At 45.1% G+C, this 15,682-nt stretch overlaps 1 protein-coding gene across 1 annotated transcript in view; it reads left to right on the top strand.

Moving 5' to 3' along the window:
- LOC147668214 (voltage-dependent calcium channel subunit alpha-2/delta-4-like) overlaps nt 1-10,642 on the top strand; it is a 987,093-nt gene extending 976,451 nt beyond the window's left edge. Inside the window, exons 39-40 of the mRNA XM_086948696.1 lie at nt 1,824-1,906; nt 10,547-10,642. Coding sequence (XP_086804822.1) covers nt 1,824-1,906; nt 10,547-10,642 — 179 coding nt within the window. The remainder of the gene's footprint in view (nt 1-1,823; nt 1,907-10,546) is intronic.
- Nucleotides 10,643-15,682: the final 5,040 nt, after the last annotated feature.

Raw genomic sequence — 15,682 nt, 5'->3', positions numbered from 1 at the left:
TACAGCGCTGACCCCTTCCACCACACTCTTCATGAGGATTAAAGCCGGCCGCTTCGTTGAGAGATACTAGATCAACTGACGTGCATACATCGATCGCAAGAAGTGTCTGAGAGCCACAAAATGTACGGTGGTTTTGGTGCTTTAGCCTTAAGCAGGGCACGAGTTGGGGGTACATTTGGGTGGACGGTGTCCACCCACTATTTTCACAGGGTGGACACTGTCCACCCTGACAAGAAGTTGGGCCCCACTGAAAAATTTGCTGAATTCGTCCCGGTGTAATTTGTAAACAATGAGACACATTCTGCAGTGCCTGCAAATTGTCTGCTTTCAGACTACTGCTGAGCCCATAACAAAGGGCGAATCTGAGGGGTCATCAGGCCTCCTTTTGTTGGATTCTCCTGGCTGGGAACGTTCAGGAGCCTCACAACTAGATGCAAATGCAGCAGAGGGGAAACAAAGGCTCACACGGTTTTAGCATTTCATACATACTTAAGAGAGGCAGCTTTTCACTTTGTTCAGTCCCTGTTTACAAGATAGAAAAACTAAAGGTGATGATGGACGGAGCGTTGACAATACAAACACTCACCCCCAGTCAACTGATCTGGGTTTAATCCATCACCGTTCTTTAGCTCACTCAGCCACCCCAGTTCAGACATGGCCATATGCAAATCAGTCTGACCCTGTGCCTCATGGGAACAGTCCAGCCCGAACTGCCAAGCCATGTCTTCGCTCCGTCCATCATTTCCTTTGGTTTTTCTTTGTTCGCCATAAGTTGGCAGGGTATGCTCAGACGTGAGTCCCTTGCTCACTTTGCAACAGGATTCAAGCAAGCCGGGCTGAAGAATGCTGAAATGCCAGGTACCGGTCCTCAGTAGCTTGCTTCCGGTCCAGGGAAGGCATGGCTTGGCAGTTCGGGCTGGACTGTTCCCATGAGGCACAGGGTCAGACTGATTTGCATATGGCCATGTCTGAACTGGGGTGGCAGAGTGGGCTAAAGAATGGTGATGGATTAAACCCAGATCAGTTGACTGGGGGTGAGTGTTTGTATTGTCAACGCTCCGTCCATCATTTCCTTTGGGTTTTCCCTGTTTACAAGCTATGCATTCACTGTAAGAATGTCAGATGTGTTGGTCTTTCCCTGTATTTACACAAAATAAATAATTTATATAGTGCTTACTACCCCTGAGGATGCGTTGAAATAATTTTAATACCACTATTTTTTCTTTTAAAGCACTATGGGTAGAGGAAGTTTACGCTGACAAAGGGCAACATTGTTTTATGTGTAGCCTATAAAAGTGTGAATCTTCTGCTTAAATCAGGAGGGTTTCTCTGTATACTTAAAATATGCTCCAATGTAATCATGATAGACATGTTAAACGTATAGTGAGGGCTTAAGATCTGATGTGACTTCTAATGATACCACTTCCTGTGATGTCACATGCTGTGATTTCATGCCCGTGATGTCACACACGGTGATGTCACTTGCCGTAATGCCACTTGCATTCTGATTAACTAGGTTAGTCCCCCCACTTCTTTTTTTAGGACTTGTACCCTGGCCTAAGGCATCTTAAGACACACAGTTCATCTTTTTCTGCAGCATTGTAAGCATGAGGGATATGCCAGAGGTCTCCAAGACACCACACAGTATGTCCCCAACACCCTTCTTCCGAGGTTCTTGTCCTGTGTCCCTCCACCAGAGTCTGACACCTGTTTAACCCTCCTGCTGCCCCAGCAGATAGTATCCCTTGAGACCTTCAGCCGAGAAGCCATGTTTGCCTCACTACTCCTCGGTGAGTTGGATTGAACCCTTAACTCCAGTGCACATAACGCTTCGGTGAAATGCGACAGGATGCGCTCCCAGAAGGTGCGGCGGCGGCCACAGTCCTGCCATGCATTCCACGCTGAGGTAAGAGTGACAGTAGTGTGTCTATTACTGCGCATGCTCAGGGCGCCCTCCAAATCATGTAGATGTTATAGGGCATGTTAGTAGTTGCATATGAGCACTGGTGTCAGACGAATACGTTATCCAGGTTCCCTGAGAATGGATCCTACATGTGGAAAGGTGTGTTCATTGTGTGAACCCAGTAATACTGGGTGTATATCTCTGCAGAAGTACTCGTACGTCAGTATTATACAGTGAGTAGTCTAGCGAATCCGACAGTGACAGGTGAGTGGTGTTCACTACACTTAGGCACTCATTGTGAGTGCTTAGGAGCGGCTGCGGTACACCCCAGAGAGTAAGGCTGCACCGGACTCTGACTGGCCTGGTGTTCCTGCACGCGGCATTACTAGGCTTGGAAATACCAATGAGTTACCCAGTAAAACCACGTGCTAGCACTGGGGGAAAATGTCAGTGGCAAAAGCCCAGGTACTGGAAGCTGCATGCTGGGATGGAACCAGAACTTCCAGTTGTTACATGTAATTTCCCCGTCCGTGGCCTTCATCTGATCATGTCCAGATTCAGGTTTGGAGATGTCGGCAACTCGTAGGGAAGCTTGTAGTGTGATGTGGGTCTGTATGTACATGTGCATTGGTACATATGTGCCAGGCTTTCTATGTATTTATGCACATGTGCAGAGGTGCATGTGTGTGTACTTGTCAGTATGCGGACTTTCTGTGTATGTGTGTGCATACACAAAGGTACATGTGTGAGTAGACATGCATGTGCAGCCTTTCTGTGTATATGTGTGCTTACGCAGAGGTACACACGTGTGTACATGTGTGGTCACATATGCAGAGGGACGTGTGTGTGTGCTTATGAAGCATGCTGAAGTGTTGTTTGTAGCTGATCCACACAACTAAGCCAGTTAATGGAGGTGCACTGACTGCTGGGAAGACTTCCAAGCCACCTCACGTCACGTCCGGTAGGTTACATATGTCTTTCTTCCACCAATGCTCAGTAAAATAAAAGCATTGACGTGAGTCATGAGAACCCCTGTTACCTCCATCACTAGAGAATGACAAGACTCATTGCAAGTCAAGGCCCCAAAACAAGCTCTTAGCTAACTCTTATTTTTGTGCTTGTGATTGATTGTTGTATTCCTATTATTGGTAAAATTATGAAAAGCCGTTCAGTTTGCAGCTGTTAGATTGTGCTATTTCAGGCTGACAGGTGAATACGTTCCTGAAAATGCAATGGAAGGCCAGTTCTCATGGTGCCACTTCCGCCCTGTCATTGTGCCACTTCCTTCCTCTCATGGTGCCACTTCCGCCCTGTCATTGTGCCACTTCCTCCCTCTCATGGTGCCACTTCCGTCCTCCCATGGTGCCACTTCCTCCCTCTCATCATGCCACTTCCTCCCTCTCATTGTGCCACTTCCGCCCTCCCATGGTGCCACTCCCTCCCTCTCATGGTGCCACTTCCGCCCTCTCATTGTGCCACTTCTGCCCTCCCATGGTGCCACTTACTCCCTCTCATGGTGCCACTTCCGCCCTCTCATTGTGCCACTTCCGCCCTCTCATTCTGCCACTTCCGCCCTCCCAAGGTGCCACGTCCGCTCTCTCATGGTGATGGGGCCCGCGCAGATGTTTGCACTCCCGATCCCTGCTGGTCCCTGCTCAGACGCTGCATGTCTCCTTGGACTAGAGGGACTTTCGGCATTGAGATCCCACGAACTCCAGTATCCCCCACGAGAGACAGCGATCAGAAGCTCACAGTGCCGGCCAGGGACTGATTCCCTCTGGACCTGCCCTTAGGGATCTGGGGTCCACATGTGGTGCTTTCCAGATGTGGGCAGCGATCATCACAGGTGCTCCTTCCGCCCCAGGACCATAGGAGAGAAGTGAGAAGGAGCCCAGCATCTTCTAAACCAGGGGAAGAAGGAAGCAGGGAAAGTCGAATGGCTTCAGCACCAGACCTCATGGGTGTCCAGACACGTGGACTTAGAAAGACTCTGGGGTGTCTGCACACCTCACCAGAAATGGCGGTCAGGGTTGTGAGTGGGAGATACTTCATCGTCATGAGGGTCATCGCCTTCTCAAGAACAATGCGGTCCCAGACTCTATGCAGCCCCCCCCCGCCTACCACCTCCCTGCTCATCTCTCCATGTACCCGCTGACTATGTAGAGAGGAAGATGACATCAACAGGGAAGTGAGTGAAGCCCATTCCCGAAGATTGCTGAGGCACCGAGATACTCTTTCATAGAGTTGGTTTAAGGGAGCGTTTTGGCTGGCCGGGTTGGGGCACCAGCAATTGATGTCCCATCTGCACACAAGAGACCCCCGCAGATGATGAAACCTAAACACTTGAGCCTAGGGTCGCCTGAACAAGATTGTACATGGGCCCCATCCAGGCAACACCGTACAGGAGCAACCGCCTCAACTACATTATCCTAAATCTGTGGCAGCCAAGAACAGTTCAACACTAATTCAGGATACCATGTCTAAAACCTTTTGATCGGACCCCCTTGCAGAGCAATGTGTTGCATTGCAGCATCTATCCGTTGGCTGAAAGGAACATTCATGAGCGTGTGCAAACTCGGGGACTCGAGGATGCCTCGTACACATCAGCATCTCCACAGCACTCCCTTTTAATGTCTTCCTTCTAGGGTTAGAGGATCTCAATTGTGCCAAAGAGTCCAGTCCAGTGGTGGTCTCCATGCACAATTGAAACCAACACAAGCCTCCTGCATTTCACCCAACCAGGAAACTGAGGCTGCTATTCTGCAGCTCATACAGGAGGAGGGCAAAATCCAGGTTTCCTTTTATATTAATGAATATTATTGGCAATGGAGGTTCTACCAGTGCTGCCTACAGTGACGTAGCTAGCCCTTTGGCCGCCCGTGGCGGTCCTTGCATTTGCCGCTGCCTGTAGCCCATTGCCGAGGTGGGTGGTGGGAAGGGCTGGCGAGATTCCACTGATTGCAGCCCCTCGATGGCCGCATAGTAGGGGGGGAGTGCTAGGGAATGAGCACTTGAGCAGCACACACAGAAACAGCAAAACACCATGAATGCTTGCATTCCTGCATGTAAACAATCATTACAAAAATGACGATTTGCCACTTCTATGTGCTGCTAATCGCCATTTGGGATTGTTTATGTGCAGGAAGGGACACCTTCCTGCATATAAACAATTATTCCCTCAATGGGGGCATCCTTGCACCATGGTGCAAGGGTGCCAGCGTTGGCGCTAGGCCTCTTTATTTAGCGCCAGCACTACAGAAAAAGCAGGAATGTGCTGTATCTTTGTAAATATGGCTCATCCCTGCGTTTTGGGAATGATGGAGTGTGGGATTAGCATTTTGTGCTTATTGCCACTCTCCGCCATTCCCTTGCAAATGTGCCCCAAAGTTTTGTTTGTTATTAGATTTCTTGTATAGCCAGCGTGCAGGATGTAACATATCTGGTAGACATTTCAGTGACTTTTCTGTGTTCGCTTAGAGTGACACGTAGGGCCCAGTTTAGAGTTTGGCAGACTGGATATTGTGATGTAGCTGGGTTCTACATCGGAATGTTACATGAGCATGGAATGTATTATTTAAGATGTGTCTGCAGTTGACAAAGAGAGCTGTATGGGTGAGGTGGAATAAACGGCATGCTGGCAAACGCCCACTCTATTATGACTCAGGTGGACTGGCAGGTTTTTGATGGCAGTGCCCCCGCTGGTTCCACCATTGGAATCCGAAACTGAAGGCTTAACGGAGTAGGAACTTTAGACTACCCGCCCTATTTAGAGCCTTTTATTCAGTTCATGACCACCAGGGATTCAAGCTAATTAGCAGCTTCCCCACGTCAAGAGTTTGTTTTTGTAAAACAAAAAAGTTTGATGAGCATCTGCCTGAAAGATGGTGGCCAATCACCAAACTTTCTGGTGCGTATTTACAAGGAAATGGTGGTGCACGGAGCTGCAGCAAAATTTGCAACACCATGCTCTGCCATTTCCAAAATGCACCGTATTTACAACAATACAGCACACCCCTGTGTTTTCTCTAGCGCTAAAAATACCTGCCTAGCTAGCGCAACACAGATCCCCTTGTGCCATAGTGCAAGGGTGCCTGTGTTGCAGGGAATGGTTGATTATGTACAGGCAGGTGTCACTTCCTGCATATAAACAATCAATAATGGCAGTTTGTTACTTCTATGTGTGCTGCATTCTGCAGCACACATAGAAGTAGAAAACCATCATTATTTAATTGTTGTTGATGTGCAGTCAGGAATACCTTCCTGCACATCAACAATCATTAATGGTGTTTTGTTTTGCAGAAGACAGCACACATAGAAAAAGCAAAAATGATGAGAAATGAAAGTATTTCTCCTCATTGCGCCATTCTAACGCCTGCTATTGATTGGCGTTTGTTTTTGGCAATGCCTCAAATTTACACATCCTTGTAAATCTGGGGCAGAATCAAAGAGCAATAGGTGCTGAGGAGGAACGCCTACAACAACACCCAATGTATGCCCCTTCCATGCAGAAAACTGTGTGAAAAGGTACTATATTTATAAAGTGGCGTTAAGCCACAAAAAAAGTCTTACAACCATTTTGTAAATATGGAGCAGGGCATTGCGCCATAGGAACATCTGTAAATATGCCCCTCTGTATCTTGAGAGGAGCTGCTGTGGTGGAAGCTCCTGTGTACACTCGGAGCTCACCCCTGGGCCGGCGGCGATCTTTAAATATGACTATCAGAGTGACAGAAATAATGCCATCTGCCACTCTCCCAGACAGAGTAAATCAGGCCCGCAATTACCCTACTGGATCCAAACTGTAGCTGCCTATTTCTCAATGGTTAACGACAGAATGAGCTTTGCTAGTGCTGCATCCAAAATTAAAAGTAAAAAAGGAAATGGGCATTCGCCCAAAATAAAATTTAAATATATAAAAACCACTTACCTCACTACAGGACCTCCTCGCTCCGGACCTTGTCACAACTGCAGTGCAGGCCCCAGGAACTCCTTTGACCAATCCTGGTGCTGCTCTCACCAGCATGAGATCAGCACCCTGATAGGAGGTAGCAGCCTGTGTCGGTGCGCCACAGGGCACTGGAGGCCTTCATTTGCTCAAAGAGGTTTCAAAGTGCGCATGTCCGGCTGGGCATCGCAATACAGCCGGCCAAAGGGAAATGCGCTCTTTGAAAAGTGTGCATACGGCCTACACTCCTCCCTCCCTCCTTCTGATCTCACTAAGCCCCGCCGCATCCTGACTCGGTTCAGGACGGGAGGTTGAAAAATAAAATGGTAATAAATTATATTTTATTAAACATCCCGGGGCTAGGGCATTTAAGTGGGGCAACGCTCCCCAGCTCCAACGTAGGAGCTGCCCCTGCAACAGCGCTGTCTATTCCTGACATTATCTTGGTAGTTCCTGGCTTTATATGAAAGTGCTTTGTTTTTGTTTATTGCTCATTGATCTGCACTGCCAGCACAGCACTAATTCTCCTGCACATTCGATTTCTTTGGCGGCCTTCCTCTGTGGCACACAGAATAACTCGGCCGCCTGCGTATAACTTTTATCAGTGTGTTTCTGCAGCAGCTGTGCAGTAGGTGGAAGGCAGAAGATCATATATATCACATATATATATATATATATATATATATATATATATATATATATATATATATATATATATATATATATATATACATATATATATATATATATATATACATATATATATATATATATATATATATATATATATATATATATATATATATTAAACAACAGCAATTTTTCATCACAAACCACCGACAAGGCAGCTGAACAGAAAAACCACGCGAGTCCCAATCTTCATTTGGCAATATTTAATGGAAAGGCAAGTTCATCAAATCTGACGCGTTTCGGGCGTCCGCCCTTATTCACAGATCGTCAGGCAAGTAAAGGAACATCCCTTTTAAAGGGTCCATTGCACAAATTCAAATTACCATTTTTTTCTTTTTGCAACACCATGTGATTAGAAGCATTAAAACTGAGAACATACTACATATATTTGACATAGCTAGTCTGTTTTCCAAACCATCATTTGATATATGTATATATACAGGTGAATAAAAGGAGGTATTGATGCATTATTTACATTTTGTTGCCAAAGTTTACACTGACATTAACATTTTTATAAAATTGTAAATTTTTTATCGTTATTTTAGAATTCAATATCAAACAAATGTTGATAACGCCCATTTGTGGTGGCACATGATACCCGCATAAATGCGCTTGTATATACGATTGCAAAAAGACAATATAGTGTAATATATATATATATATATATATATATACACACACACACTCACATACATATATTATATACACATATATATATATTTATATTGTTAAACAGTATTTGGTTAATCATGTCACACACCTCCCACTTGTCTATTGAGACTTTTCTGCCTGCCGTGGACCATCACCATGGAGCTGATGGACAAATATGCACTTCCGTTGAGACTTTAGCTTTTTCAAGCCTCAGTCAGACTTACAAAAAGCACAACACTGCCATCTAACGTCCAAAGTGGCAACATCTTACAATAGAAAGCTCCCCGCAAAACCCTCTGTCGCGCATTAATATCTGTTTTGCAACCTCTTTAGAATGAATGAGTGTAGGAATTCCAGCCAGGCTTGGTTTAATGTTGCGCGTTGTAGTCAGAATTTCACGTTAAACTTATACTACATGCGAGAGAGAAAGCTTTTCCCCATTTCAGATATACTCCATCCTGAAAACAGACTCATTCTCCGTAGCATTGTTTTGTTCTTAGGTGCAAAACACATTCATTATTACAGAAAGGCGAGGGTGGCATACATTGGAACATAAAAATCCAAGTTGTGAGCACAGTTTGCTCTATGCTGTGTTTTCCTTTAAGTCTATAGCAGTCCCACATAAGTGTGGAGGCACGAGGCCTAAAGGTAGCAGTTTCACTTCTGAGAGGCTGCTATGGCATGGCATGGCATGGCATGGCAGAATACCTTTACATTCAAGGTTAACCTGTGAATCCCTTATGCCAGGAGCTTCTGTGTGCTCCATTCAGACGCTTATTTATGAAGAGCTTGTGCCACCTTTGCATCACTTTTTTGTGACGCTTCGTTTGGCCATTGCGCCGCACTGCACCCTATTTACAAAGTGAAGCATCAAGCATATGGAATCAAACAATATTTTACAGGACCTACAGCTCAGTGGTTGCACTGAGTTTAGATTTAATATTGTGTGTTTTCCAGATCAGGATCACTTGTAGCATGAGGCAACCTAAACTCTGGCAGTCAGAGAATTATTTAATCCACTGACCAGTAATGTTTAAAAATATATAAATCTATTGTATGCTTAAAATGGTCTTTGCCACCAATGTTTCACAGTTTTTTCTTCAGGTGGGGCACAATTCTCTTGTATAATTTGCTTTTAAGTTCAGAACGTGAAGACCAGAGCAGCAGTCCCAATGTGCTTTAGTATGCAATGTATGTCACTAATGACCCCAGATCCTAGAGTCAACCATTCCACATTCTAATATATGTACTCATTCAGTGCTTATAAAATGCATTATTTGGCATTCATTCTCCTTTGTTCCTAGTTGAAGCTGTAAAATTATATTACGCTGAGAAATACACACTACCAGGTTATGAAAGGGGGTCGAAGCACTGGTGGACATGCGGATATCACCCTACATACAGTGCACATCCTAGCCCTGTACTGGGCCTGTGTTCGATCTCATGGTCACAGGTTCAAATCCCAGCATGTCCACTCAGCCTTTCATCTTTCTGAGGTCAATAAAATGAGTACTATTGTGTTGGATAGCAATAAACATCTGTTATTCAGTGTCATGATGCCCTTCTAGGTGAACGTGTGCTTTACAAGTATACATGTTGTGTTTTGGTACATACAGGCAGCACCCAGCATGTACACATGTGTGTGTGTGGGTGGGGGGGGTGTTGTATGCATTTATGTCACTTGGCATCTAATTGTGGTATTTTATTCCACACAGAGGAGATGATCATGGATGGATGAGTGGAGATTGCATGAGTGTGTGTGTGTTATGTGCATGTGTGTGTGCACTGTCTCCATACGAGTGGCCCGGACATGGAGTTGTTAATTCCACACCCCCAGAGTTAATGATACCAGGAGTCCCTGGTATCACTACAGGTTGTACACCAAGAATACCCTGAGAATTAAAGAATTACCATGGAATCAGTAACTACTGAGGCCCCCAGTATTTCCAGATCTTGCCCCAAACTTTCACCTCAATATTTTGGTTGCAGTCAGCAGCCAAAACCTCCAGGTGAAAGTAACAGACCCCTAGTTTTCTCATAATTCCATGGGGCCTGTGACTGCTACCGCTGACCCCATCAGAATCAAAACTAAGCTTGACCTGAGGCCCTCAGAGCCTGTCATTGAGGGTTCCTTCACCAAACAGGTAAAGCTGGTCAGTATGAATTATAAGTCATGTGCTGACCATCGCGAGTATAGCTCCAAGACTACCAGACTCCTGAGGGTTCCTGCTCCACTGCTGTGCTAGTTCATGCACTGTTTCTAGAGGTCTGAGTTTCCCACATCCCAATGGTAATTGCCCTTCATGGCATATTTGAGTTCTAAGAAGTAATATCTCTCTTTTCTTTGTTTATCATAGGAGAACGCGCAGGACTGCGGTGGGGCTTCGGGAATATCAGCTTCGTTGATGCTGCTTCTTCTGTCACTCGGACCCTCAGCTTATCTCCTGCGGTGACCCTGGTACCATGGGTTGAGTGCTCAGCACAGAAAGACTCTGCAATTTGAGGGAAGGCCTCCACTCCATGGACTCGTATTTAATCTCGCAGGCTAAGGAATATGGGTAATCCCTTCCTCAGCTCACAGCCTGATTGGTCTAAAACTGCAGGACCTCTTTAAACATGTTTTCCTTCTCTATCATTCTCCGGCTCCTTTTTTACTTTTGTCTCTGCCCACACTACCATATCCTGTCCTTCTACTTCAAATCATCTGCCAGGTTACCTTCCACGCCTTCTCTTTTCCCTGGACCTCCACATATTCTATTTGTTCTCTTTCCTCTTATTTGATTATTTTGCCTTCTTCTTCCTACACCTCTAAATGGACTGCATGCTTCCCCCATTCCCAGCCTGCCCGAGCATATCCTCTACCTCTGTGTTTCATATCCTCTTCCTGCATGTCCCTACCTTCTGCATACACTACCTACCATCTGTCAACGATTCACTGTCCCATTTCCCACTTGTCCTGCTTTGTCCACAGCCTTCATACCAATCTGTCCTGAGCAAATACCACTATCCTCTGTCTGCGCCTCACTAACTTCGGTCTCTCCTGCCTGCATGTCCCTGTCCTCTGTCTCCCCTACCTTTTCCTTGGTCTTCATCTGCCTGTCCATTTTCACCTCTCTATCCTCTATCTGCACCTCTCTGTCCTCTATCTGCATCTCCCTGTCCTCTGTCTGCATACAATACCCTCTTACTCCATCTCCTTATCCTCAGTCCGCGCTCCCAGTTTTCTGTTTACACCTCACTGCCATCTACCTGCATCTCCCTATCCGGTGTCTGCACCTCCCTAGTTGGGCCGGAAACTTTCTATCCTTTGTGCCTCCTTACCTTCTGTCTGTATCTCTCTATCTTCTGTCTATGCCTCCCTGTTCTCAGCCTGAGGCACTCTGTCCTCTATCTGAATTACACTATCCTCTGTCTACAGCGCACTATTCTCGGTCTACACCTTCTTGTTCTCTCTCGGTACCTCCCTATCCTCTGTTCTCATCTCCCTATCCCCATCTAAACTTCTCTGTTCTCTATTTGTACCTCCTCTCTTTATCCCCTTCTCAACCTACCTGTTATCTGCTATTCTTATCCTCAGTCTGTAATTATTTATTCATTGATTATCTGCCTTACCCTTACATCCTCTTCCTGCACCCTCTTATTTTCTGTTTGCATCTCCATGTTATTTGTCTGCACTTTTTTTCTCATCGTGCACTCCATATTCTCTGCCTGCATCACCTTTTCCTCTATCTGCACCTTTCTATCTTCTTTCTGCATCTGTCTATCCTCTGTGCAAGCATCCTTAGTCTTTGTCTGTGCATCTCTTTATTTTTCTGCATGTTCCATCATTTGTCTGCAACTTACTATCTAGTCTTGCTTAGTCTCCTTATCCTAATGTCTACCTGCCCCTCATATTGCCTGACAACCCTCTTAATTTGTCCTCTCAAATCTGCCCTAGCCAGGTCCATAGATCTTTCTGTTCCTGATTCCTTTCCCTTCAGCTTCTTCCCATATTCTGTTTTTGGAGAAAATACTTTCTGCAGAGAGAATATATTTAGCACTGGACCACACTGCCGTGGACTGAATGTGGAAATTATCTATGCAAAAAGGCGTGGAATTGGAGGAGACTTTGCGTTGTAGCGTTTCTGGCCCAACAAGACAATGAAAAAGCAAACTTGGTTTTTCAGTTCCTTGCTTTCAGTATCTTGCGTATCAAAGCGAGCCTCCTCTTGGTGCTAAATTGCACCACTTTCTGCGAGGTCTACAGGCAACCCCTCTGCATGACATATGAATGCTACACTCAGGCCCTCTTCTGTTTGGAACATACCATACTGGTTTACTAAAAAAACATTGTCTTCTGGCCTGTTTCATGAGAACTTGTTACAAAAACTATCTAAGCTGGATGCTGTCAGGTGGCTATGAACTTCGCCAATTTGTATCGCCCTCAGCAAGGGCCAGGACCAGGAAGTAAAGATGTCTAGGTTTGCTCTACTAAATGATGATACAAACAGGTGTGGCCAAGAGACATCAACAGCATCAGTCCACTGTTGAGACCTTCCACGAGATCATCCCCTCTGGCGGGGCTATACAGTTACTGGGAATCCTTTATCACTCTGCAATAGATATGCCTCTTTTATTTTCAAAAATTAAAGGTCAAAACAGTATTCTAGTCACTGTAGAGGCCCTCTTGAAACGAACCACTGGAGCCCTGAGAAGTTTGCACCCTCCACTGGCATGGTGGTGCATGCATGGAGATGCATGCATATTTGGTCAATAGGTTGGAGAGTCAGAATTTGTAATAAGCTGGGTAAAAATGGACTGTGCAAAGAGATTCAAGGAGCTGATGCCCATAACTGCACTGAGGAGCTAGTAGGGAGTGATGGAGCAGTGTGACGGCAGAGCTTCTGAGGCTAATGCATTTCAACTCACGAGCTATACTCAGAAGCAAACGTAGCTCAAACTTTGATGCATGTGACTCAGCAGTGCACCTTAACGTTTTTTATAAACTCTTCTAATCAAATTCATAAATAAAAGCAATTATTACTTAGCTTTCTTAGCTCTGTGTTCCAGTAAATTCAGGATTTTACTTTATTTTCTCCTCAGATGCTGGTACCTATTTTCTGATTTCGGGATCGCACACACTCTCTTCCCAGGTAACTAAACTCTAGAGGTGGCATCTTGCTTTTATTTGTTTGCTCTGTATTCATCGCTGCTGCCATTCTAAATTCACCACTAACCGGTGGATCCAAATATTGCTGCTGAAATAATTTGGAACCCCTGAAGTCTCCTTCCCATTCGGCACTTCCAAACATGTCCAAGACAGCACTCAGCGCCTGTGGTGAAAAAGTGGGAAGTGATGCAGGGATATGAGAGAAGGCAAAAAAGATAGTGGTTGTTGTCACACATGTTGTCTCCATAGATGGACAATTTCTCAGATTTTCTGCAGTATTTCACGAGTGACAGTTTTTCTTAATATAAAACAATACACAACTACAGTTACTCTCTGCTCTTACATGTGCTTAACATACACTGTTCTCTACAGGGAATAACACATATAAAACATTTGCTCTAGTAACTGATGCATTACCGTGCCTTTGTCTTGCTAGAACCAAACGAATCATGCGACTGGTCATATTCTGATGTCCTATATCAGTTGTCAATGCTCCACAACGGACACTGATCAGAAACAAAACTTCACACAAGATCTGCATAAAATGCTGCACTGTCCCAAGAGACAGTTGTTACAATACAACTTTGAGGAAATCACAGAATCTCATTATGCAGGTCCTTGGGATGGTACAGAGGCCCAACAGGGGTCCCACAATCCAAAAAAGTAATATCTGACATTCACTAGCTATTAACCTGAGGCCGGAACTATTCAACTACTAACCTGATGCCTCTGAAGACAGTGATGGTAGCGGTCAATAACTTGAATTCAAGAAGCGGCACAAATTGAAAACGTCTGAGAGGATGTTGTCAACACCTGACATGAAAATACCGGTAACTGGAGAGCCAGGACCACAGGAGAAGAGCTAAGCTCAAGCAGATCAGAACAGGTAAAGAGCAGAGTAGAGGTTTCCTCTCACCAACAGGGAAGAAAGACAAGAATCTGACCAAGCCCTAAGTGTGGATTTTACAGTCTGAAGGATCATTGAATTCTGCAGGTGATCCTTAAATTCCAGGATCCTCCAATCCAGCAATAGATCCTGGAATCCCCTTTTAATCTGCCACTCAGATGCGACATACGGTCATGACTTTGGAATGTCTGCTTGGCAACCGTATTGACTGTGCTGGAGATACTTGGGGAGAGACCAGCAGGGCAGCACATGCGATGGGCTCAATCCTGGGTGGCCTGACTCCTGTCCTGTAGCATGGATGATATCCTGAGGATGGTATCCCGAGTAAGAGGTGAAATGGGTTGCCAATAATGCACAATAACAAATGGTGAATGGGAGTGAAGGTGATCACCCATGACTAGGCATGACTGCACCCCCTTAAAAGGACACCCAAGAGGAGGTTTGTCTGGGTGAAAAATGGAATAGGCAAACCAAACGAAGCATGTCATGCCCAGTTGGCTCCAATGACCTATCCTTTGGCTGCATCATTTCCAGCCTACGCATCCTTCATTACACCTGGAGTCCAAAATGGCTTTGACCTCATATTCCACACGACCATCCAGGTGTACAGGAGGAAGAGATGTGGTCATCATAGGGCTGATTAACAAAACATGAAAACAGCATGTCATTTGGCAGAACTGTTTAGCTGCCACTGGTTTAATCATATGTTTTATTGAAAATGGAACTTTAAAAGTTTGGCTGTAACATGCTTGGCCTTTATACCCAAAGGTGCATGGTGGCTTACCAAACACAAACTTCAGGTAGGTATTGAGGTGCTGGTTGTCAGTGTTTCTTTGACTGCTTTTGGTAAGCGATCTTGGCTTCCTCAAGATTTTTATATTCCTTTTCCAAAATGTCCTGGAAATGCAGAAGGGCACCAGGCTCCCCCCCTGTATTTACAATGGAATTGATTTCCATTGGTACTCAAAAGGCAATAGAAGGGTAAAATCAGAGTTGAGTTGTTATTACCAAACTCAGCATGACTGGAGGTTTCTACCCAGTCAGTGTTATTGATGGATAGTAAGCATCATAGGAACTGTGCCATGATTTGGTTTACATGTTATTAACAAACTCAGCATGACTGGAGGTTTCTACCCAGTCAGTGTTATTGATGGATAGTAAGCATCATAGGAACTGTGCCATGATTTGTTTTACATGTTCTGTTTTTCCATTGCTCTGCGAATTGAAGACTGAGGACAAACAGATGTCAATGTCTGAAAATGCACATAACTGGTGCCAGAACTCTACCACAACCTGATGTCTATGGTCAGGAATAATGGCAGCAGGCACCCCAGATAGGCTTACAATTGTTTGAATTAAACATATCTGCCAATTCCTTGGCACTGAGTATCTTACAGAGGGAAACAAAATGTGTCATTTTGGTTAACAGATCCTCTA

The sequence above is a fragment of the Lissotriton vulgaris genome, unplaced genomic scaffold, assembly GCF_964263255.1.
Source record: "Lissotriton vulgaris unplaced genomic scaffold, aLisVul1.2 SCAFFOLD_214, whole genome shotgun sequence".
In the NCBI taxonomy this organism is placed as follows: Eukaryota; Metazoa; Chordata; class Amphibia; order Caudata; family Salamandridae; genus Lissotriton; species Lissotriton vulgaris.
Note: the sequence above shows the minus strand (reverse complement) of the source record. Positions and strands in the feature narration are given on the sequence as shown.